The 21,248-nt window shown below is 36.3% G+C and overlaps 4 protein-coding genes across 4 annotated transcripts; 1 reads left to right on the plus strand and 3 right to left on the minus strand.

Annotated features, from left to right (window-relative positions):
- Nucleotides 1-1,215: 1,215 nt before the first annotated feature.
- On the minus strand, nucleotides 1,216-5,658 carry LOC140829383 (homeobox-leucine zipper protein HDG11-like). The gene is made up of 10 exons (XM_073192570.1): nucleotides 4,877-5,658; nucleotides 4,549-4,666; nucleotides 4,265-4,450; nucleotides 3,685-4,161; nucleotides 3,362-3,463; nucleotides 3,030-3,242; nucleotides 2,756-2,939; nucleotides 2,381-2,649; nucleotides 2,212-2,301; nucleotides 1,216-2,107 (listed from the first exon to the last, which is right to left on the minus strand). Exons 1-10 carry the CDS (start codon nucleotides 5,065-5,067, stop codon nucleotides 1,700-1,702), a joined length of 2,238 nt encoding a protein of 745 aa, XP_073048671.1. The 5' UTR covers nucleotides 5,068-5,658; the 3' UTR covers nucleotides 1,216-1,699.
- Nucleotides 5,659-8,797: 3,139 nt separating this feature from the next.
- LOC140830341 (organelle RRM domain-containing protein 6, chloroplastic-like) lies at nucleotides 8,798-10,861 on the plus strand. The gene is made up of 5 exons (XM_073193613.1): nucleotides 8,798-8,801; nucleotides 9,079-9,186; nucleotides 9,711-9,779; nucleotides 10,109-10,215; nucleotides 10,500-10,861. Exons 1-5 carry the CDS (start codon nucleotides 8,798-8,800, stop codon nucleotides 10,605-10,607), a joined length of 396 nt encoding a protein of 131 aa, XP_073049714.1. The 3' UTR covers nucleotides 10,608-10,861.
- A 372-nt stretch (nucleotides 10,862-11,233) lies between these two features.
- On the minus strand, nucleotides 11,234-14,233 carry LOC140829384 (protein REVEILLE 7-like). The gene is made up of 6 exons (XM_073192571.1): nucleotides 13,910-14,233; nucleotides 13,111-13,200; nucleotides 12,889-13,000; nucleotides 12,720-12,781; nucleotides 12,129-12,542; nucleotides 11,234-12,028 (listed from the first exon to the last, which is right to left on the minus strand). The coding sequence occupies exons 1-6, from the start codon at nucleotides 13,925-13,927 to the stop codon at nucleotides 11,390-11,392; spliced, it is 1,335 nt and encodes a 444-aa protein (XP_073048672.1). The 5' UTR covers nucleotides 13,928-14,233; the 3' UTR covers nucleotides 11,234-11,389.
- Nucleotides 14,234-16,330: 2,097 nt separating this feature from the next.
- Nucleotides 16,331-20,854, minus strand: LOC140830342 (TITAN-like protein). Its single transcript, XM_073193614.1, is given in 9 exon segments — nucleotides 16,331-16,720; nucleotides 17,632-18,047; nucleotides 18,231-18,318; nucleotides 18,371-18,439; nucleotides 19,118-19,221; nucleotides 19,356-19,538; nucleotides 19,541-19,661; nucleotides 20,295-20,421; nucleotides 20,511-20,854. Coding segments are annotated over 9 exon segments (1,452 nt in total). The 5' UTR covers nucleotides 20,837-20,854; the 3' UTR covers nucleotides 16,331-16,702.
- Between the last annotated feature and the right edge of the window lie 394 nt (nucleotides 20,855-21,248).

The following is a 21,248-nucleotide window of genomic DNA, read 5'->3' on the forward strand; positions in this document are numbered from 1 at the left end:
CATGCTTGTAACAAATAATTTACTTATTTAATGTGGTTTGTATGATACTGCTTAGTCGATGAGTTTACTCAATGTACATCGAAATATAACAACTACGAGTTCCATCAAAAAGAAAAATATGAATTTGTTTCTACGTGTTTCTATTTGAAAAAAAAAAAAAAGACAAGAACCCTAAATATGTCTCCTTGTGAATTGTTAACCTAGTCAAAATCAAATAAAAAAAATCACAAAAACTCATGTGAAACGATATCACAGGTTAATTTCGTGAGACTAATCTCTAACCCGATTCGATTCACAAATCTTTTATTTTGTATACTAAAAGTATTACATTATTCATTTCAAATATGATTTGAGCTGACTTGTATCACGTAAAAAGACCGACAAGATCGTTTCACAACAAATCTACTAAAAAAGAATTAGAATACATCAATTTCATATTATGTTTACCACGTTTTTTTTAGTAATAAATTTGTTCGCAACTCTCGATATCTACACAACCAACTATCTGTCTCTACTTTATTAAGATAATGATATTTTGATTTGGGGTCGTTAGATGAGTCCACTATAATACACTCCGTTAGTTGTCTCTTTCATTCATAGATCTTGTTTCTACGTACCCTTTACCCAACCAACCTATTATCTATGGGATTTTGCATGGATCATGGATCTTTTATTTTAGACAGTATTTAGTTTTCATATATATATATAATTCTGCTGAAATAAAAATAATTTTTTTTAAAACTTCAACATAGATATAATATTTAGGATAAGATGGAACTAACCGGACTATGGACTACTGGTTGCTGCAGATTGATGTTAACTAGGAAGCTAGATACCAAGTCTTTAATTATTGTTATATATTGCCCCTACCTTGCCATGACTTTTAAGCTCACTACCAGTCTATTCCCACCACAGGCCCGCATTTGAAAGTGACACCTAATAAAATGAAGCACTACATATATTTAACTAATGCATCCATTTATAATTTGACTTCAAGTATTGTTCGGGTTAGTTGAATAAGTAAGTGTTTGATTAATTGATTTTTTTCAATCGATATTTTCTTGACTATACCCATCTAATAAAGTTGTTTAGTGTGATTTATTCGACTAACGTGACTTATAAACTACTATTTTAGTTCGAAAGTTTACAAAGTATCGAAAAATATCGGTTACAATTCACACGCCATACATTATTTATCGATGCCATGAACCTCAACACAAATTCCATATGAAAAATATATAAGTTCCACGAAACAGAAGTCAATACCCGAACCATACATTATTTATGGCTGCTAAACTGATATCAAACTTGAACAGAAGAACAAAACTGTCACTAACCCTAATGAAAGGGAAAGAAAATGGAGAGGCCCACTTCAAGAAATACAGGTAATGGTTCGTTCTTGACTCCTATTTCAACCGATTATATTAATGAGGGTTCTTTTTTCTTTTTTTTTTTGGGTTCAGGTAAAACTTTTAACTGAGATGTCTTTTTTTTTTTCTGAACTGTGATGAGGCTGGCATATAAATACAGCAGCAGCAGTGAGGCGCAGCAGCAGCATGCAATGCATTCAAGTTGCTCAACTAACCGAGAGATTTAATAGTTTCTGACTTCATTCAATACCGGCTTCCTCAACTAACCCAATGTTGCTAACAGATGACTCGGAAAGATTGTGTTTCTGGAATGTTAACTGGCGGGAATATCAGGAAGTGGTGCAGTTCAAGGCGGATTTAATCTGGTGGACAGTGTTGCTAATAAGGTTATTAATTGTTGCGACGGATTCGGCGGTCATTCCCGAGGATTGCATGCCACTCACAAGTATTTGAAACATTACTGTTACGAGTGAACCTGAGGATTCGGCAGCGATGACGGGTGTGGAGCTAGTTGAAGCTCCGTCACCTCCTCCCTCTGCGGAATGGAGGTGATTAGGCTCGCCACTGGGGGATATTGTGAAACCGGACGGGAGTAATGGGATGTAGGAAGGGTCGTCTCCTCTCATTGCTATTTCGATGGCTGGTATATCGACAGGGCAGTACGCGATGAGTGAGCCGGAAGCGTCTATGCAGCTTTCTTGGAGGATTAACGTATTGTTTTGGCCAGCATTGAACGCCTGTTTCAGAATTCAAAGTTAGATATGCGACAGGCTTGAATGCTTTTTTGGGTGAGAAATAGCGTGTTGAAAGGAAGACGAATGGTTGAAGAAATGAAATATACCCGAAGAACAGATATGCAGTTCCCGGGGTGAGAACCATTTGCAATGTGAGCAACCTCTTGAACCGGATATTGATTTGAGAGAACATCCCACTATAATTTTAAAATAAACTTATTAGAATACGTGATGTAAATATTTCCAATGTAATCAGCTCGAGTCGTGCTTAATTACCTGAGGTCGAGTTCTCTCGTCCCTAAGAAAATTGAAGACGTTATGCGGAGAGACAGGAAGCCAGAGAGTAGCGGCTGCACAAAGCACGACACCGCTGAGCTGGCCAGGATCAGTGCTCTTATGAGACGTGGCTCGGACTTCAAACTCATTTAATCTTGATATCGTGGTCCATCGTTGGCCATTCGAAGGGTTGATGCTTGAACAGAAGCTTTTCACCAACCTTTGTGCAAGTTTCACCATGCTTCTTTTGCCTTCGGCTGATGGAATCACTATCAATACACGACAATGTTACCATTAACAAAAAGACAACCAAAGAAACATTGTAATTTGCATTTTTGCTTCATAAATCAAGACATAAATTTTCTCCTGATTTACCGCCTCCACCAAAATCTGTGGTTGAACTTTCAGTAACCATCAAACAAGCAAATCTTTCAGAAATCCTTTGAAGAGTAGAAAGCCATCTTTCGGCTCCAAAAGCCACTCCGGTCCGAATCAGGTCTCTATAAAGTCCATGAACCGGAACTTTGTCTTCTATCTCCCAATGTTCCATCCAAGAAACCTTCATTAATAATGCATACAAATTTTACTTGATATCAATTATAAGAGCAAGGACTAAAGTAACTATAATGAATTTCGTGTTAAATTTTACCTTAGAGTAACCATTTGGCATCTCTTGTATCAAGCATCCAGAAGGAAGCTTGTGAGCTTTGCACGAAGAAGTGAATTGGATCTCTTGTTGAGGAAGATCATAAGAAACATCGATTATAGCCCAAGTGCCTTGCTTGATCTGCTGACATAAGCGAAGAAAATAGAGTTGTCTAATTGGTAGCAATGCTGTAAGCATTTGCAATTCTTCATACATCTGTGGTATGAAGCAAGTAATCTGAGAATCAGAGACACGCCACAGAAGAAACATACAAACTTTAAGGGGGAGGAAAAAAATTCACTATGCACTAATCATGATCATATGTTTATTATTACCAACTGCAATGTGCCACTTTGGCTTCCAAGAATTCCAGATGATATCACGCATATAGTTGTTGCCCTCGAAACGATAGTCGGAAACATTTCAACCCATTTATCCTGTCAATACTTTTACAAATTACACCATTGAACCAGGAACTTCAACGTGACTAGCGGATCCGAAGGAAGGTGAGGGAAGTGATCGTCCCACAAAACAAACAAAAATCCTTTATGTTGCGTATGTATATTTTTTTTTAAAATGTAATTCTTGCCCCCCTCATCCTCCAAATTTCTGAATCCGCGCCTGTTCACATATAAAAAAACATGAAAACTAAACTAACCACATCCATAAACTTGTCAACCAAAGCCAAACCATTCATTATCACCACACCAGAAGCTCTCGAAGCTTCCATTCGTGCCTCTGGATTTCTTAAATGACTATTAGGCCTTGGGAAAAATCTCTCGTAGTTTTCGGAAACAAGAATCTCCCTACCATCTGTTGAGGACTTAACCCAAAGAGGCTCATTGCTCTGCAAGAGCCTAATCAGTTCATTCATGGCATTGGTTGCCATTTCTGTCATGACAGATTTATCCATTTCTGAAATGCTCACTGGAGGGAAGACTAAACTCGGCATTACACTTGATGAACTTCCCGAAAGAAGATCGAGATCAAGGGAAGGGCCGGGAACTAAATCTCCGTGACCTCCAAAACTTGCCATGGATAAATCCCATGAAGATGCATGAACAGGCATCACTGATGGGAGTTGTGAAATAGGCCGCCCGATATATTTTGACGCAATACTTGAGACACGGTCCAGCTATAAATCGTACAAACACAAAAAAAGAGGTCAATAAAATTGGATATCATAGAATCTAATGAAGTTTTTTGGGATATTACTCAAGAAATGAAACATTCCAGACCTCTTCTTTCATTAAGGCATTTTCCATTCGCAGTTTTTGCTCATCAAAGTATGAATCTTCAACTGGAGGGCCTCCACAAGAGGGACAGATCACATTCTTGAGGGCTTCTCTAATTGCTATATTTTCACATCTAATCTTATCATTTTCTGCTCTAAGCGCGCAGTTATCTGCTCTTTCATGTTGTGTCTAAACAAAATTACAATTAAAAAGAGAACATAACTAAGATCAGTTGCCAGGGAAGGGAATAAATTATTTCGACCTATTAAAAAAATAAAACAAATTACCTTCGTCTGAGTCCTTCGATTTTGAAACCAAAATTTGATCTGCCTAGGATGCAAAGCCAACTCCTTGCTCAACTGATTCCTGGTCTTCTCGTCTGGATGGGGACATTCTTTGAACATTCTGCACACAAAAACCTCAGCATCGTCGAAATCTAATTTTGTTCAAAATAAAGAAAGAAACTTCTTTTTCTCCCCGATTTTCTAATAAAATCTAATAAAAATAAATTATATCCATCAGTAAAATAGTTTATGCGTATGTGTGCACATGCAGTTGAGTTTGCAAATATACACGGTGCAAGGAAGAAGAAGAATAAGAAGAGAAAAGTCATACGATTCAAGGGTCTGAATTTGATGAGCCGTGTGGCGATGGTAACGTTTTCTCCTTCGATGAGAATCGGAGGCATCGGGGTGGTCTCCACCACTTGAGCCGCCACCGCCGCCGACGCTAAACTCCATCGATGATTCTTTCACCTCACCAGAAGAAAAATCTCCGACCCGCGATAAAAATGATATTAAAAGCATTCACACAGCAGCAGTACTTGTAAAGAAGAAGCTCCAGCGGATTACAAGATATTCCCATAATATAACCGTAATAACTACACTTACTATAATAACACGGTAATCATAATTTAAGGTACGTCTGATAGAAAAGATTAAATCTTTTTTTTCTCAAAAAAGAAAAAGATCATACGCCGTAAGGTATATGTATCAGAACTTTATCATTTATATCAAAGAAAATTATGGGTGTTCGCGATTTATCTTCAAGATTCAATGGAAAGAAAGAGAAAAAAAATGATATAGGATCTGTATCAGAAAAATATATAGATTCTGGGCGGAGATTAGCAATGGTTAAGGCACCAGCCATGATTTCATTTTTGGTAGCTTAGATTCAGTAACGCTCGCACCAGAAGATGAGAATAATCTTGCTTCATGTGTATGTACGCATGAGCATATATATATAAATATAAATATATATTGCTTGTATGTATATGTGTCTGTGTGTGTGTGTGTGAGAAGAGAAATCAAGAGGCGGGTGCAATTGGGGTGGAGAAAAGAAGATGAAATGGAGTGTTGGGAAGGTGGAAGAGGAAGGTGTGGGTAATTAAGAGACGCAAGCAAACAAGTGAATGCAAAATAATAAGAGAGCTTTTAAAACAGGACTTAAATTTTTCAATATATATATTTTCCATAAAGATATATTATGAATGCAAAATAATAAGAGAGCTTTTAAAAGGGACTTAAATTTTTCAATATATATATTTTCCGTAAAGATATATCTTAGTTTTACTTAATTTTAATTACTATTAAATAATTAGTTATTAACTATTAACTAATTAGTAAAAGTCTGAATATACTTGAATGTCAAACATATAGATACATATATATAAATGAGATTTATATGTATATATAAATGAGTAAAACAAATAAATAAAAAAATCATAATTATAAATTTTTATAATACTTGATCGAAGTTGCAAACACAATGACTTGCAGGAAATATTTATTATTGGAAAGATTCAAAAATATTCTCGCAAAAAAACGTATGTATGATGATATTTATTGAAAATTTAAGATTGGATTCGAGTAAAGTGAAATTAGTCCGAGTGCAGATCTCGAATTTAATCTAAGCATGAAATCACGAAAGAGCCCGTTAGAAAAAAGATTTCAAGTCAGAGACTGCGTATATAATAAGATAACAACTAAGGGTGCTGCTGAAAGTCAATTCAGTGAATGAATTGAACGCTCAAACCTATCATATAGGAGAATACCCGAGTTTGTCATGGACCACATACTTTAGGTAGGAATGGACCGGGGATCCAAAGTCCGGTTTGGACATGTTCCTGATGCGCCTGTTCATAGGGTATCATATGGTGATATCGTAATTAATGGCGTGGCCGTCCGGCGCGGGAGCCACACCCGGCTTATTAAATTCGATCAGCTCTTATGGCATATAAAGGAATGGGTGTTTAATAATTAATATTTTGGTCTTGAACTCGATATTTAGAAGACGGGTGCTACTAAACCAAGAAGCCTATGGCAATTGGCATCTAATTTTTATGCACATCTTGTAATAAATATGCCACATCTCCACGAGGACCGATAATCTTTGGATATCTAAATTAACAATAACATTACGTGAAGAGTATTATGTACTTGGGAGGTAAAGAATATTTTGTTTGTAATAAAGGCTTAGATATTAGTTCATGGAGTGTAATTATTTATTTATTTTTGTATCGATTGATTTCTTGATCCAAATCAATAGATTGTTGTAATGATCTTTCTAAATATTTGTAATAATTAAGGAACTTATTCTCGTATTTGGGTGTCGTAAAATATATTGTTTGTATTTATTTGATTCTCCAGAAACAATATATGGGCGGATATTTTAAGTAAATATCCCGATTTACGTAGGTAATATCGAGGGGTAATTTGACAATTACGAAAAGAGGGGTGAAATGGCCATATCAAACCTACCGAAAATTGTATCGCTGAATCTTTAATATAGTAATAGAAGATTTATATGAAATACTTGTCATTTTATATGGAGACACGGAAGACAAGATTATCGAACAAAGAAGAAAGCTTTATCTTATTGCATATCAATTTAACTCGTCTGTCCCATAAAATTTTCAAGTACATTGTCAGTTTCTATATTGAATGACGATAGTTTGGTGAGCCAGAAGAATCAGCACAACTTAGTCTCTTCTTCCTGTATCTCCATGCTACCTGAATTTCCTTCGCTGCAAGTCCTCGCCAGTAAGGCGGTTCGTACCTGTCGTAGTTAACTATGCCAGAGAGGCAGCTCGACGGAGCAGACACATTTGTTGCTCCCCAAGGATGGAAGATAAATTCCAAGAATTTTGTGCACATACTTGTTTGCTACTGAAAATTGGCTCCTTGAACACGAGAACTTCTCAAGAATCTGGCAAAAAGACTCGTAACTTCTTCGAGATCAGCAGCTTGTAAAACAAAAGCTTCTACGTTAGTTAAGCATCTTGCCAACCTGTTGCTCAGCAATCTGTGTCCTGGAAGTCTGGTTCGTCTTCCATCTGAAGAATAAAACACATGGGGGAATTCAACAGTTCTGCGCCTACTAACATATCGAAAGATATTGTGTGAAAGTAGGAACCTTTGTTTACAGAAGAATGCTCTAGGCACCATGTGAGGAGTTCTTCGCCCAAATTCATGTTGTCACGAGCCCTGCAATAAATACGACCCTTCAAACTCACTATAAAGCCAAGCAACTTTCGACTCATTTCCGTTGGTTAATTTGGAGCTGATGCTTAGACCAGTGAAAATAAATAATTATATAACCAAGTTCGTGTATAGCAATGGAACTTAAATCTTTTAAGTTATAATGCACCACAAGTACCATATTTCTATTATCGTATCACATATGCAGTCACACATTATAACAGGACAATTGCTACTTCCACAGACCTAACTTTTCCCTACCTTGACTGCTTCTACGTACTACTCATGGGATTCGCCCTTAAATTTAATCAATCGTAAGATTGAATAACTGCTGGTTTACCAAACTTATAGCTGATTGTAAGGATGTTATTAAAATCCTTTAACCTAAGACTATAGCACAAATGCCATATTTTGATTACTTTGATGCATGGGCAACTAACTACACAGCAAAACAGGATAATTTAACTTTGAAACTTTTATGTAATGAACTACCGAAAATAAAATGCACATTCTTGATATGAGTAGAACATATCAAATCTTTTAAACCCTCATTAACTGCACAGTCTCGTACCTGAACTGAACAGTTTCGGAATCTCTCTCCCCGAGATAGGTTCATTCATGTTTTCTTCGTCTAGAAGTCTTTCAGGAGCTTCTCATTGTCTGTGCAACCTGATGACACCGGCGATCAGCCCCGCCCTCTTCGTCCTGGGCCTCACACATCAGACAACGGCTTGATGATTAGTGGAGGTCGTGGTGGTGCAGGTGCGAGGAGTAGCAGGGTTCCTATGGGTACTGATGTGAGACCACTGCCACAGCTTAGGGACAACGTGAAAAGGATTATGTTTTAAATCACTGTATATTCCCAAAAAAAAAAATTCTTTCTAGATTTCTTGTAGCATTGTAACTTATAATTTATTTTATAATTAAAATAAGTTTTTTTAAATATAAATTTCTAACTATCATTAATAAGCAGATAGATTGCATTTTTGGTAATTTATTAAAAAAAAAAGTAAACATGATTCAAATGCAATCGTAGGTCATTTCGATTCGTAACGAAATGGGTATGAATTGCTATTTGTTAGTTTCTAAGGTACCAATATGTTATTTTGAGAAAATGGAAGGGGTTAAATTCCTAAAACAGTTTTGTTTTTATCGCGTCCGGGGATATGATATCACCGGACGAGATGACGCCGCAGGAATGGCCACCGCCACCTTCGTTCACCACATTCGACCTCGCCCTCTCCTCGCGACGCCGCCGCAGCTCCTAGTCAGAGTAAGAACACTTAAATCGGAAAGATTCTTCTATTCCTCACCTCTTAAGGCCAACAAGCTTGTAAGTGGTGTTCGGGAATGTCATCTCCCAATTGCAGCGTATCTCCCACTTAGGTCGGTCTTCTTCTGCGTCGAGAACGCATTTCACTCCTTCCACCAAACTCTTTGTTAGCGGCCAGCTCTCTCTCTCCACTAACTTTTTATTTGTTTTTTTTTAAAAAAAAATTCTGTGTTTTCTGGAAATTTTTAGTGCCTCTTCAATGGTGTTTCTATACAATATGTAGCTGTGGTTGCAAATTTAATATTATGTTCAAATGTTGGAGCTCTCATGCATAGTCAGTCACAAGTCTGATTAGGATTTCTAACTTTTACATAGTTTCTTATTCATAATTTTGTAAAGTATGAACAGAATAATAATTTAAATATGAAAAAACAAAAAATCATAACTTCGAGCTCGACCAAAATACTTCAAGTACTAGTACGTGGTTGAGTTGAACATTGATGCAAGTGGATCGGCTCTGTTGCACCCCTATGTATGATGTTCACAAAAAAATTAATAAAAACAACAATAACAATAATATTAATAATTATTATTACAACGGTTGCTGACTTGCTGTGCAATGACTTCTGAGCTTTGGGTGTGTGAGAAATGTGTTTCCGTTTGTGTTCTGAATGCATTGAGGGTTTTTTTTTTTCAGGGCTCTCATTTAGGACTACAGAGGAGAGTCTAAGAAATGCATTCCAAAACTTTGGTGAGCTTATCGAAGGTCAGAATTGCATCATAAAACTTGGTTGCCAAATTCTTTATTAAAAGTTCTTTTCTGCTGTGTTTGTATCAGGGAATTTTTTTAATATTTGTATACATTTATTTTCTTCACTTAGTAATTTGAATATGGCACGTTGAAATTAACCAAAATCATCAATCCTGATGTTCTCTCTATAGGATTGTTAAATCATGCTGTATTATTTCAGAAATCAGAATCGTGATATGATGTAAATGGATTTTAAATCCATAAAATTATCGTTTGACCCACACAAATGGTTGAATTTTCGGTTTCAAGATTCTGATTGAGAACATGTTGTATTATCATTGTAGTGAATTTGGTGATGGATAATATAGCTAACAGGCCGAGGGGCTTTGCATTCTTAAGATATGCCACGGCAGAGGAGTCTGAGAAAGCCATTGAAGGTATGCACGGAAAGGTTAAGTGGCCTTTTCACACAAATGTAAAAAAGTCTAGATTGCAGATTGGAAGATCTCTCTTTAACACTGAGATTTCAGGATAAAAAAGCAGAGATCTAAATGCAAAAAAACCTTTCATCCAAGTTAGTTTCACGAAATTCTTCATTGCAAATCAAATCACATTGGTTGTAACAAAATTTTCTAGAGAAATAGATGTCATGTTGTTCGAATGAATTATACTCGTGTTATTGTTCATTTCAAAAAAATTCTCTGGTTCTGAATTGGCCTCCCAACGTCCTTGCAGTTTATCGATGGCCGAGTAATCTTTGTCGAGGTAGCAAAATCCGGAAGCGGGCTACAGCAAGGGCTTAAGCAGAAACCTGGAGAGAGATGGAGCGATCCTTCTCAATAGCATGTGGAAAAAAAATCTCTGCGAGGCAATTTCTACTCCGGTTGCGTTAGGCACGCTTGGTGATAAATGTAATTCGACCAAGATTTTAGTTCTCTGTTTTGCCAAAAGCAGCCGATTCTTGGTTACCAAGCTAAATTGACATACCGAGAGCACGGGTTTTACCTGACAATTTCACCCAGCTTGTTGAACAGTGAATGTTGAATTGTATACATTTACCAATCCACTTAACGGTGCTGAATCTCAACGTTGACGTAGCCACATTCAATTGTATTTTCTTTAAAAAACAAAACATATATATTATCTACAACATTGTCGGAGGAACCACGATATCAATGAATATATCTCCGACTACAATCTCTCGATATGATAAGGGGTGGTGTGCGACTCATGCATTGTTATCGTGGTAAGATACCATAGAATGAATTCAGGAAATGGAAAATATATATACCAAGAAACAGCATGTGCAGTAAAACTTTAGTGCGAACTTATCTTTTTAACAGCGTCTGGTGTTAAAAAATCAGAAATGGAAATGTCTTGGTTGCTAAGGAAACAATTAATGTGTGTAATTCCTGATAATACATCGACCAAGAGTCGAGTTGTAACTTAGCAGCAGCAATTGACAGGGCTGTTTAACACCATCGGCATTAGCTAACACATGGTTCAGATTTCTTTACAAGAATGGCTGGCAACTGAAAAGGTTCATAATTATGAAGTTCCACAAAAAATAAACAATTTATTTGGTTAGAAAGGTTCCAAGACCCGGGGTTACCATATAGAATCAGCTATGAGCAAACACGAGCTCGTCGACTCTCTCGTTCTTGAAGAAACGACATGGCTGACTTGTCTTCCCTCTCTGCTAAACACCGCTTATAGGGAACGAAACCCTTCAAGCATTCCGTTTTAGTAGAATTTGATTCACGATCTGACTGGCGGGATACCTCACTGATTGACCCATGGTTTGAACCAGATAAAGACTCTTTCTTTTGAAGATCTTCTTCTTTGAAGGCTTCGGCACACAGAGGATTTCCAGCCTTTTCTGCTGCCTTTAGCTTACATGAAGTGAGATGATTGTGGACCAGCGTTTGATACCAGTACCACCAAGACAATCCAAAAACGTTCTCCATGTGGCTAGAAACGCTCTTCAACAAATGTGTTGGTAAACTGAAGGGAGTCAGCGCACTTGGGACAAATTCAGACTTGTGCGCATGGAAGTTCTGAAAGAGCTTCTCGCTGTTGTTTTCCGGGGTCACATCCATAGGATCAAGTGGTAAAGATTTAGAGTTCTCAATAAGTTGTAAAGACTGTCTTGACAGATCTCTCACAAGAACGGTCTTTCCAAATAGTTTAATACTAGCACAAGATTCTTCAGTAGATGGATTATCCGTGGAAAACACAGTTGTTTGAGAAGCCAACTCGAATTTCTACATGCCCGTAAAGGGAAAAACAAAAAAAAAATTGTCAAAATCGAAGTAAGAGTTATCAGCTGAATTTATTGGCAGCATAAACGAATAAGTAAGATACCATTGTGGAGTTATCAACGGGGACTGTAATAGAGGATGCTTTCACAGAGTGATTAAAATCATCATCTTCTTTGGAAGCTAGGACAGATGTCACAAATTCATTATCATTCTCAGCTGCCATGAATTTGGCAGAACGTGCATCAGTAGCACATGAAGCTGGAGAAACACGAGCTTTATGAACCTCAGGATCCGAACAAACTGTTGACAAAACTGAGGTTGGAGAGAGATTCTCTCTGTTGGCAAAAGAACCATCTGAAGAAGGCGATCTTACAGGTTGAGGTGAAACCAGAGATTCTGCTGTAACGGAATCAGCTTTACGAGGGTAAGGATGGAGGGGTTTCTTTTTGGGCCGTGGAGGAGGGATCTCATTTGGATTGAAATGTCTCTCGCCATCTATGCTTGAATCCCGAGTTACCTGAGGTTAAAGAAGGTAAAATATAAGATTGTGTAAATTGTATGAAATAAAAGAAAGTAGTTAAACAAACTATTCATATTGGTTCCAATGCTGTCTTTGATCATCTGTCCGAACACCGTGCATAAAAGCAGAAGCAAACTTAAAACATGTAAATGATATTTGTTTACAATAGCACACCTTGGTAAAGAACTTTTGGGCATGACTGCGGATTTGAATGGCAGTCTTGGTGCCCACGTGTTCTGCAGAATGAAATGAATGACTAAAATACTTCAATAATACTTACAACAGCAAGTATAGCAAAACTTAAGACTTCCATGGGAGCCAAATTATCATATCTACCACTCACCTTCTATTTGACGCCAGGCACGACCGTATAGCTTCAAAGCTTCAAGAAACCTTTGATGTTCCTCCTCGGTCCATTTCTCTCGCTGTTTCGTTATCGTATATGGTTTTCTCACCTAATACATATCATAAACACGTATATTATGATCAGTAGCCAAACAATGAGCCCGAGTCATCTCACTCATAAAAGTCACTTGATAAAATCACAAAAAGGAGAGACGGACACCTTTGGTGGATCGCCTTTTCCATTAAATAGCAAGGCCTTAGATTGGCCAGCCGCGGGTTCCAGCTGTGAGCTAACCATAAGAGAGGCATCCTGCAGTATGACAGTCAGAACTAAATGAGAAAATCTTGATCTGAGTTCTGATAAAATACAACATTTGGAAGACTTCAAGCCACCCTTCTCCCTTGTGGTTTACCGATCAATCACAGTTCACTAGATATACGTGTTTTCAAGAATTGATAAAAAGCTCGTTCAGATCACTGGACTATGAAATTTCTACCAAGTACACGCCATCTTCCATTCATTCATTTAGATCTTGGTAGCAGAACTCTTTCTCAACATAAATACAGACGCACAACTCATCTAACTTCTGTCAATTCAGCAAATAGAATTTTATTTGTGGGAAAATCGTTAATTCAACAACAACCAATTATCCAAGTAGTATAACAGTTCGATCTGAAGACATATAAGTCGAAGGAAAAAAAAACGAGTTTTCAAAATTAAAGCGCCAAATCCACACATAATATCCTCGAATGGTTGACAAGGACAGTATGATCCAAACACTTGATTCATCACATCCCTCATACAGTTGCCTTATTCTCATTTACACTTTATCCAGAGCATAATATTCTGCGTCAGCTTCAAGCTCACACATGTAGCTCGAGCGTGAACACAGATCAATAACGAATCAGTTCACTAGTTCATCAAGTAAATGCAAATAAAACCATAAATCAACAGCAAAATGGCTCAACAATTACAAACCCAAGAAAAGAGAATAACCCGTTCCAAAGAAAGAACATACCTTAGTTTCAGAAACCATGGTTCCAATAAAACCGCGGCTAATAACAAAAGAGGAGAAAGATGGCAAAAGATAAAGGCTGCAGCTTTATCCCTTCAATATCAAGAAAACCTCCCACACTTCACTTCTCAGCTCTATTCATAACTCGAGAAGTGTAAAGGAGGAAAAAATAAAGAAACATATATGAAAAAAGAACCCAAGAAATGAAACAGACGGAGGGATCAGGTCCAGATGGGTTGCTGATGAATAAATGGAGTATAAATTTAGAGATAGTCGGGTGGAAAAACAACTACAGGGTACTCCACAACGGAATTTTTCTCGATTAAATTTTTACTTTTTGTGCGAAAAATTAATAATAAAATATGAATGGAAGGGTCGAGATAGGAGCAGGAAGGGCGAATGGTGGGGACAGGGATTATTTTGTGGCTGAGATTAAGTGGGCCTTTGACACGTGTCCTTTGTGTGCACTGTCTCCTATCTTTTTCTCATCTTGCAAGATGCCTTCTTCGTTGCCTGGATTCTTTCTTTTTTTGAGATTTTATTTTATTTTATTTTTTGTGTAAGATTTACATATGAGTAGAAAAACGCCCGATTGGTTAAGGCTAAGCCATTAGATATTATATTACATATTAAATTAGTTGATTTCCTACTTTTAGTCATGTTTACCGCTTCCTCTAGATCGGTACTTTAATTTTCTTTGTGACTGTATGAAGACAAAAAGTTATGTGAACCGGTCTCACGCGTCGTATTTTGTGAGATGGATATCTTATTTGGTCAACCATGAAAAAATATTACTTTTTATGCTAAGAATATTATTTTTTAATTGTGAATATCGGTAGGATTGACACGTTATTCGTGAGACCGTCTCACAAGATACCTATTCGTATATGAAAAGCTCAGATCGAAACCAATACCGAAACCGAAGTCGAGAATTTATTCCGAAATCGAATATATGTGAAACTATTAAATAATATTAAGTTTTCATCCTGAAATATTCATAGATAATTTGGTTTATATAATTCAATTTACTTGGTTTATATAAATTAAATATAGACCACATTTTTATTTTTAATAGAAAAAAATATGTCCTAATCGTGACTATCTTAAATTTTTCTATATATCTTTAATTTCTGCAGTTTCGTTTCTGGCAAATGATCCAAGTAAGGCCAAAGAATTGTTTATTATAATATTGGAGGAAAGATGTGAACCAACCAACAAGGACAAAGAAAATATACATTAATTTTTTGTAATAATAATAATAGACAACAACAATATCTTATCCTCCCATTGAGGCCAGCGGGACAGATCTTGTGATTCGCTTTGCTTGGTAACAGTTCCACTGATTCATTGTGTGGTCACAAATGCATCTCCTATTTTTGACCAAATTATTTATATATATATAAAATGAGGGAAAGATTTATGTGTGGTTGTGGCTGATTTACTTAAGGATGACAATGGACTCCGTCTCAAATCAAAAGTGAGTCTCATGTTAGATTGTCTCATAAATATAATTCGTGAAATCGTCTCACATAAGTTTTTGCTCAAATTAAATATGTCCAGTCGAAGCGGGTTTAGACGGGATAAAGACAGATCCCAAGTGGATCTGGAGCAGGTCCCGATTTAGCCGTACCTGCAAATATATATTATTAATACTATAATTACATTTTTTTATATGAAAAATACATAATTTATAAATAATTTTATTTTATAATAGGTTGATTTTTTTTATTATAAAATATTTAATATGTCAATATATAATTAGACATTTTGTTTTTTTAAATTAGTAATTAAATAATTAATTTTTAAAATGTTTATTTTGTATTTTTAAAAAAAAGGTTAACGGGTGCAGAGGGGCGAGGTCGGACGGGACGTGTCTCAGATTTTATCAAACTCGTCCCGTTATTATCCCAAGATCAAGATTTACTACTTCAAATGTATATATAAAAGTGAACATTTATTAATACATGAAAAATTTTCTTAATATTTATCAAAACATATGAGTTCGATACACCTTTGAGATACTGCTACAGTGTGACATTTTTCCGATTTAGTTAATTACGTCTTAATTTTGACTCATAATTAAATTCGAACCAAAAAATTTACACAAAAACTCAATTTGAGAACAATTAATGTTTTTTACAAAATTCAGCAACACTCGATTGAGCATCCAAACACAAGTAGTTTCGGCTCAATTCCATTTATTTGAGGCCTTAACTTTTATATAAATGAAAAAAAATCAAAGGAATAGAGGGCCAATTTAATCTAGTTTAATGAAACATATAGTTTTTCGAAGAGAGAGTTCAGTCAGATCCTCCATCTACAAGAAGATTCACAAACAAATGCACAATTTGCTAAGATACCCATCACTACGTTTTCTTCATAAAAAATATGGGAGAATATTGCTTACCAGTCCAAGTACTTGAATTGGCCTCAACAGAATGTTTCTATTCATACAACAAATGCTTGTATCCAGAAATAGAATCTCACATAACATTCACATGTTACCAAACTATCAAAGCCTTCCACTTAGTACGTACAAAGAAATGAAACAATTTAATCAACGCTTGAAATAATCATCATTTTCCATATTCAAGGAGCAACTACCAGCATTATATTGGCCAAACCAATGCTCAAAATACAATTCCAGGACGGACTTGACAGTCTCGTTTCTCATTGTGCCATTCATAACTTCATCCTCTGCCTGTCCAAAATTTGTGGGGGGAAGAAAAGGCTACTTGAAAAAGTAATCGCGATAGTGACACCATGTGTGCCCCAATATGAAGTCAAATGCATCATTCAGCTCGTGTCTCTTCGCTGCGATAAAAAAACAAGATAACGAGCCTAAAGATTTCAGACACAAAACAATCTTCATCTGAGCGTATAATGTTTCATTCCACACTGCATTCAGGCGTAATTCTCTAACTCAACTGCAATATAGAATTGATTGGTAGCACATGCTGAAGGAGTTTAGCCAACAACCAATTGAATAATGGGATTGGCTCCCTGGTACTCTCTTTGAAGAAAAAGTCGCTGCATTTTGCTATCACAATTCCCCCTAACCAACTGCATTTTAGGGAAAAAAACAGAGAGGAGAAAAGCTACGACTCCATTTGGACAAGTACTTTAAAAACGTTTTTAGCGTTTTATAAGTGAACAAAATTTAAATATAAGTTTGTATAAGATTTTGTAAAATGTTTTTGAATTTTTTTTTTCCAAATATAATTTTCAAAGAACAACTGAGAAGTGTTTTTAATATTTTTAAAATAAAAAGCGGGTTAAACAAGAACTAAAAGATTTTTATAGAACATTTGTTCAAACATCTTAATTATTTTTAACTATAAAATCATATTTTTAAATAGTCGTCCAAAAAACTTTTCAACCCAAACAACATTTTATAGAATAGTTGTTCATACACATTTATTTTTAAAACATTATATAAATTTTTCTAAAAACACTTTCATAAAAAACGTTTTATAAGTACTTGTTCTAATGAAATTTACGTGTTGAAGAAAATAATTTTATACAAGTTTATTGCTGACAAAGACACATCAAAAACAGTATAGAAAAGATAAATGAAGAAATATTTATCAAACAGACAGACCCCAATCCACAAAAGCATAGGTGCGATGCAAATAGTGTGAACACCAAAAAATCCAGAACAAATCCAGCTCAGGTGTGTGAACAAACCTAGAATTGATGAGACAGAGCACGAATGCAAAATTTACCATTTTTTTACTGATGTACGGCTGTAATGGCATGGGATTCTCTGATTCAACATCTTCCTTGTAGGACAATGTATTCTCCATTTGGAACTCTTTTCTAGATTCCTTTCTGGTCCCGGCTTGCCAAACTCTACCAAAATTAGGAAGCCAATTAGCATTGAAAGTGTCAATCAAAGGCTCCCCTCTTTTTTCCAATTCCAACTCGAGCTTTCTTCTCTCAGCCCAAGCAGCTCCAACTCGTTTTGGGTTCAATCTTGATGACTTTCCTATTTTAGGAGATATAAGGTTGCCCGGTTCTGGTCTCCGAGTAGAATCAAGCTGATTGCCTTGCGATACATCAAACCATGGAGGAGGTGCTCCAGTGTGAACATTTCCATCAGTGCCTTCATGAGGAATATGAGAAATTTGCGTGAGATAACCTGCCGAGAGGAAAAGGTGAACTTCACTTAAGACAGTACTATTCTGAATTCAAATGAAAGAGGCCATGTGGAAGGAACATGATTATAGACAGGCATTTACAAATGGTTACTCCGATACATCTGAAGTAAAACTGAGAGATATAACAGAGAAAGAAGATGCGTTAACAAAATATACAAAATTACCCTGAGTTTTGCTCTCTCCTATAGCTATTGATATCCTGGGGGAACCTGCTATATAACCAATGGTGTTATCAAATTCAAAATACCAAAATCATGCATATTTAGTAACATGACCCTCCATGTTATCAAATTCTCAAAACAACCTCAACAGACAGTGCAACTGCCAAAACAGAAAACGGAAGCATATAATAAAAGCAAAGAAGAATCATGAACTAAAACAAGAAAAGGGTTCAAATTGCTTAATTACACAGCCAACAAACACTTCAAGAGATCAGTTATTTACGATATTATAGAAAAGAAAAAATCCATTACTTAACAAGAGACTGTGAAGTACAAAACGAGAGAGTGTGAAGTACAAAACGTACCAAATTCTAAAAAGTGAGCAAAAACTCACTTCATTAAAAATGAAAATAAAGAATTAAGGTGGTTTTAGAATGTAAAACGAAACAAAATAATAATAATAATATTAATAATATAGAATAAAAAACATAGTAGTAAAATGTCATGATCACAAAACAAACCTCACAAAATCGATCATTTAGAAAAGAAACACACAAAAATACCACGACACTAAAGCAGAACAACAAAACGGTCAACCTCTTTTTGGCAGATTTGTTCTTCTCAAAACCACAACATCCATTTGCACCAAATCAATCGAAAAGAATGTAAACAAGCCCCTTAATTTGAAAGACCACCGACTTCACATAAGCTACATGTCCAGAATCAACACTAGCATAAGTTCTCCAAGTAAATAGAACAGTTGAGTGTGACTCATCCACACTTTTGGAATACAACATAGATGCATAAGAGTAAAAAACTTCGCCAGAACAAAATATTGTAAGTAAGATCTGGGAAGATCCAACAGATCACAACAAGAGGTAATGATCCTACAGTATATTATAAAGTGCAAAACTTACAGAACCATTGCAAAAAGGTCCATAAGATGGGCATTCCCTGTGAACAGAGTTGAAGGAGCGTTGGTCGATCATGCAACCTAACAAAATGTACAGACAATAAGATTAGTTGTCTAACTACAGTAATGCACCAAATCAGTGATAAATGGAATGCATGCACATAAGTTCAGGGCCCATGTTTTTTATTGAAGTGCATACACGAGCAATCTATAACCTTTTGAAACCTTCAAGACCGGTATGTCTCCCACTCGTGCATCCACAAGCGAGCATGAAGAAGAACCAACCTCAGACATAGAAGATATTTCTGAACAGGATATTTGATCTCTTTCATTCGTATATCTTTGTAAAGGCACAACATTGTTTGTCACGCTAAAATTAAGAGAACTGATATTATTTTAAGAAAACTATTAACATTGTCAGGGTTCAGTTCATTGTGGATATTATTCAATGGTCCAATGACAGGTCCAACAGACCCCGATTTGGCGGCTACAGTCTTCAATGACTTGCATTTCTTCTCCCACTGAAAGTACAGGGAAACAAAGTAAGTGTGTTAACTATCATGATAGAGTAAAAATATACAAAGTAAAAGGTTGAGATAACAAAAAAGATAGCAAAAGAGTTATTCGCAGCAACCACGAAGAAGAAAATTCAGAGCCCGCAATTTATTAGTGAGTTTCAATAATACAAAATTGGAACATCAAACCCGAAAAATAATCAACCAGCAAACTATTACTCCAGCACGCTAGATACACATCTCACTGCTTACTAATGAACCTCTTATACACAATGAAATCAGCACAAAAGATAGTAGAACAACTATTCTAGATAATTTTTCAGTTAGTATAGGGCTGAAAGTGGGGTTTAGAACAGAGTTTGAATTAGCTGTCGTAAGGAAGTTCGGGAACCGAACAAGCATCGGAAGAAAACATCATGTTCGTCGAGTTCTTTAAACAAAAAATTCAAAAAGTTCAAAACCACTGTGAAAAATAGTCAATAACTTTACAACATTTCAACAATTCGAGTGGTGCTGCTTTGTGATTCTACACTTATATTCCCTCAAATTCACTGACAGAGAACTACAATATACACAACAATGAATGATGTTCTAACCAACCAATCGGAAACTCGTCTCCTATACTATGACTCAAAATACCTTATCAAAATCCGCCTCAGAAATACAAAACAAGTCCAGACGGTCCATTCCACCTCCATATTTCCCCATGAACCTCTTCACTCTCCTGCAATGCTCCCCGCTGGCCAAGTGCTCGATCGCATTCCCACTGAAAAACCTCACCACGCGTTCACGTGAACAGTGAAAACAAGAAAATCGACGGAGCCAGAAGGTACACACAATTCTCAAATTACCAACCATGCAAAGGGGCTCCCCAGCTCGACAACATCACAATCACAGAAGACACACCACAATCGGCTGGTCTGCGCGTGTTCAGGACGTACAGGGGTTGGGGTTCTGAGGAAGAACCTGACGCCGGAGAGTCTAGATTGGAAGCGCGCGAGGAGCAGGCGGAGCGAGGTCTTGTGGTTGGGGAAGTATATATGGCGGCGACCCTGATCGTGATTTAGTTTGCAGACCTCGCAAAACTGGAATTGTTGCTGCTGCTCATCGCTTTTCTTTTTCCGATCCATGGTGGAGCCGGAAAGGCCTTCGCTAGGGTTCGTGGATGGCCATTCTTTCATCCCATCACGTCATTAATATTTTTTTGTATGTTGTTCACAAACATGAATATTTAATGTATAAAAATTTATAATCGATCCAATTTTTTTAAGCATGTAAATAAAAAATATATCGACCGTATTCATAAATAAAATTTTAATAAAAATAATAATTTTTATTATTTTAATATATTCGGAACAAAATGACGATAGTATCTCGAACTATTTCGAGAATTTAAAAAAAAAATTGAACCAAAAAAAAAAACGGACATCTACGTCCTCGTTTCGAGTTTTCTTCGCGAGACTTCGAACACGTGAAGAAAATTGTCATCCCCACCATTCTTCTTGGATCAATCCGAAGTCCCCCAAATTCCATGTAAATTCTTGAACTTTATATAGAAAAGTATGTGTTGCATATCTTTAGGTTATTTTTTCC

The sequence above is a fragment of the Primulina eburnea genome, chromosome 4 (assembly GCF_022965805.1).
Source record: "Primulina eburnea isolate SZY01 chromosome 4, ASM2296580v1, whole genome shotgun sequence".
NCBI lineage: Eukaryota > Viridiplantae > Streptophyta > Magnoliopsida > Lamiales > Gesneriaceae > Primulina > Primulina eburnea.

Bases quoted from the DNA above. Each gene is read 5' to 3' on its own strand.
- LOC140830341 (XM_073193613.1), top strand. The intron at 9,187-9,710 runs GCCAGCTCTCTC...TTTTTTTTTCAG, and splicing joins CACCAAACTCTTTGTTAGCG to GGCTCTCATTTAGGACTACA. The intron at 9,780-10,108 runs GTCAGAATTGCA...TTATCATTGTAG, and splicing joins CTTTGGTGAGCTTATCGAAG to TGAATTTGGTGATGGATAAT.
- LOC140829384 (XM_073192571.1), bottom strand. The intron at 12,782-12,888 runs GTGAGTGGTAGA...TTCATTCTGCAG, and splicing joins TGCCTGGCGTCAAATAGAAG to AACACGTGGGCACCAAGACT. The intron at 12,543-12,719 runs GTGTGCTATTGT...CTTTAACCTCAG, and splicing joins CCCAAAAGTTCTTTACCAAG to GTAACTCGGGATTCAAGCAT.
- LOC140829383 (XM_073192570.1), bottom strand. From the start codon at position 5,067: ATGCTTTTAATATCATTTTTATCGCGGGTCGGAGATTTTTCTTCTGGT. The intron at 3,464-3,684 runs GTTAGTTTAGTT...AAGTATTGACAG, and splicing joins TTGACAAGTTTATGGATGTG to GATAAATGGGTTGAAATGTT. The intron at 2,940-3,029 runs GTAAAATTTAAC...TTATTAATGAAG, and splicing joins TGCCAAATGGTTACTCTAAG to GTTTCTTGGATGGAACATTG.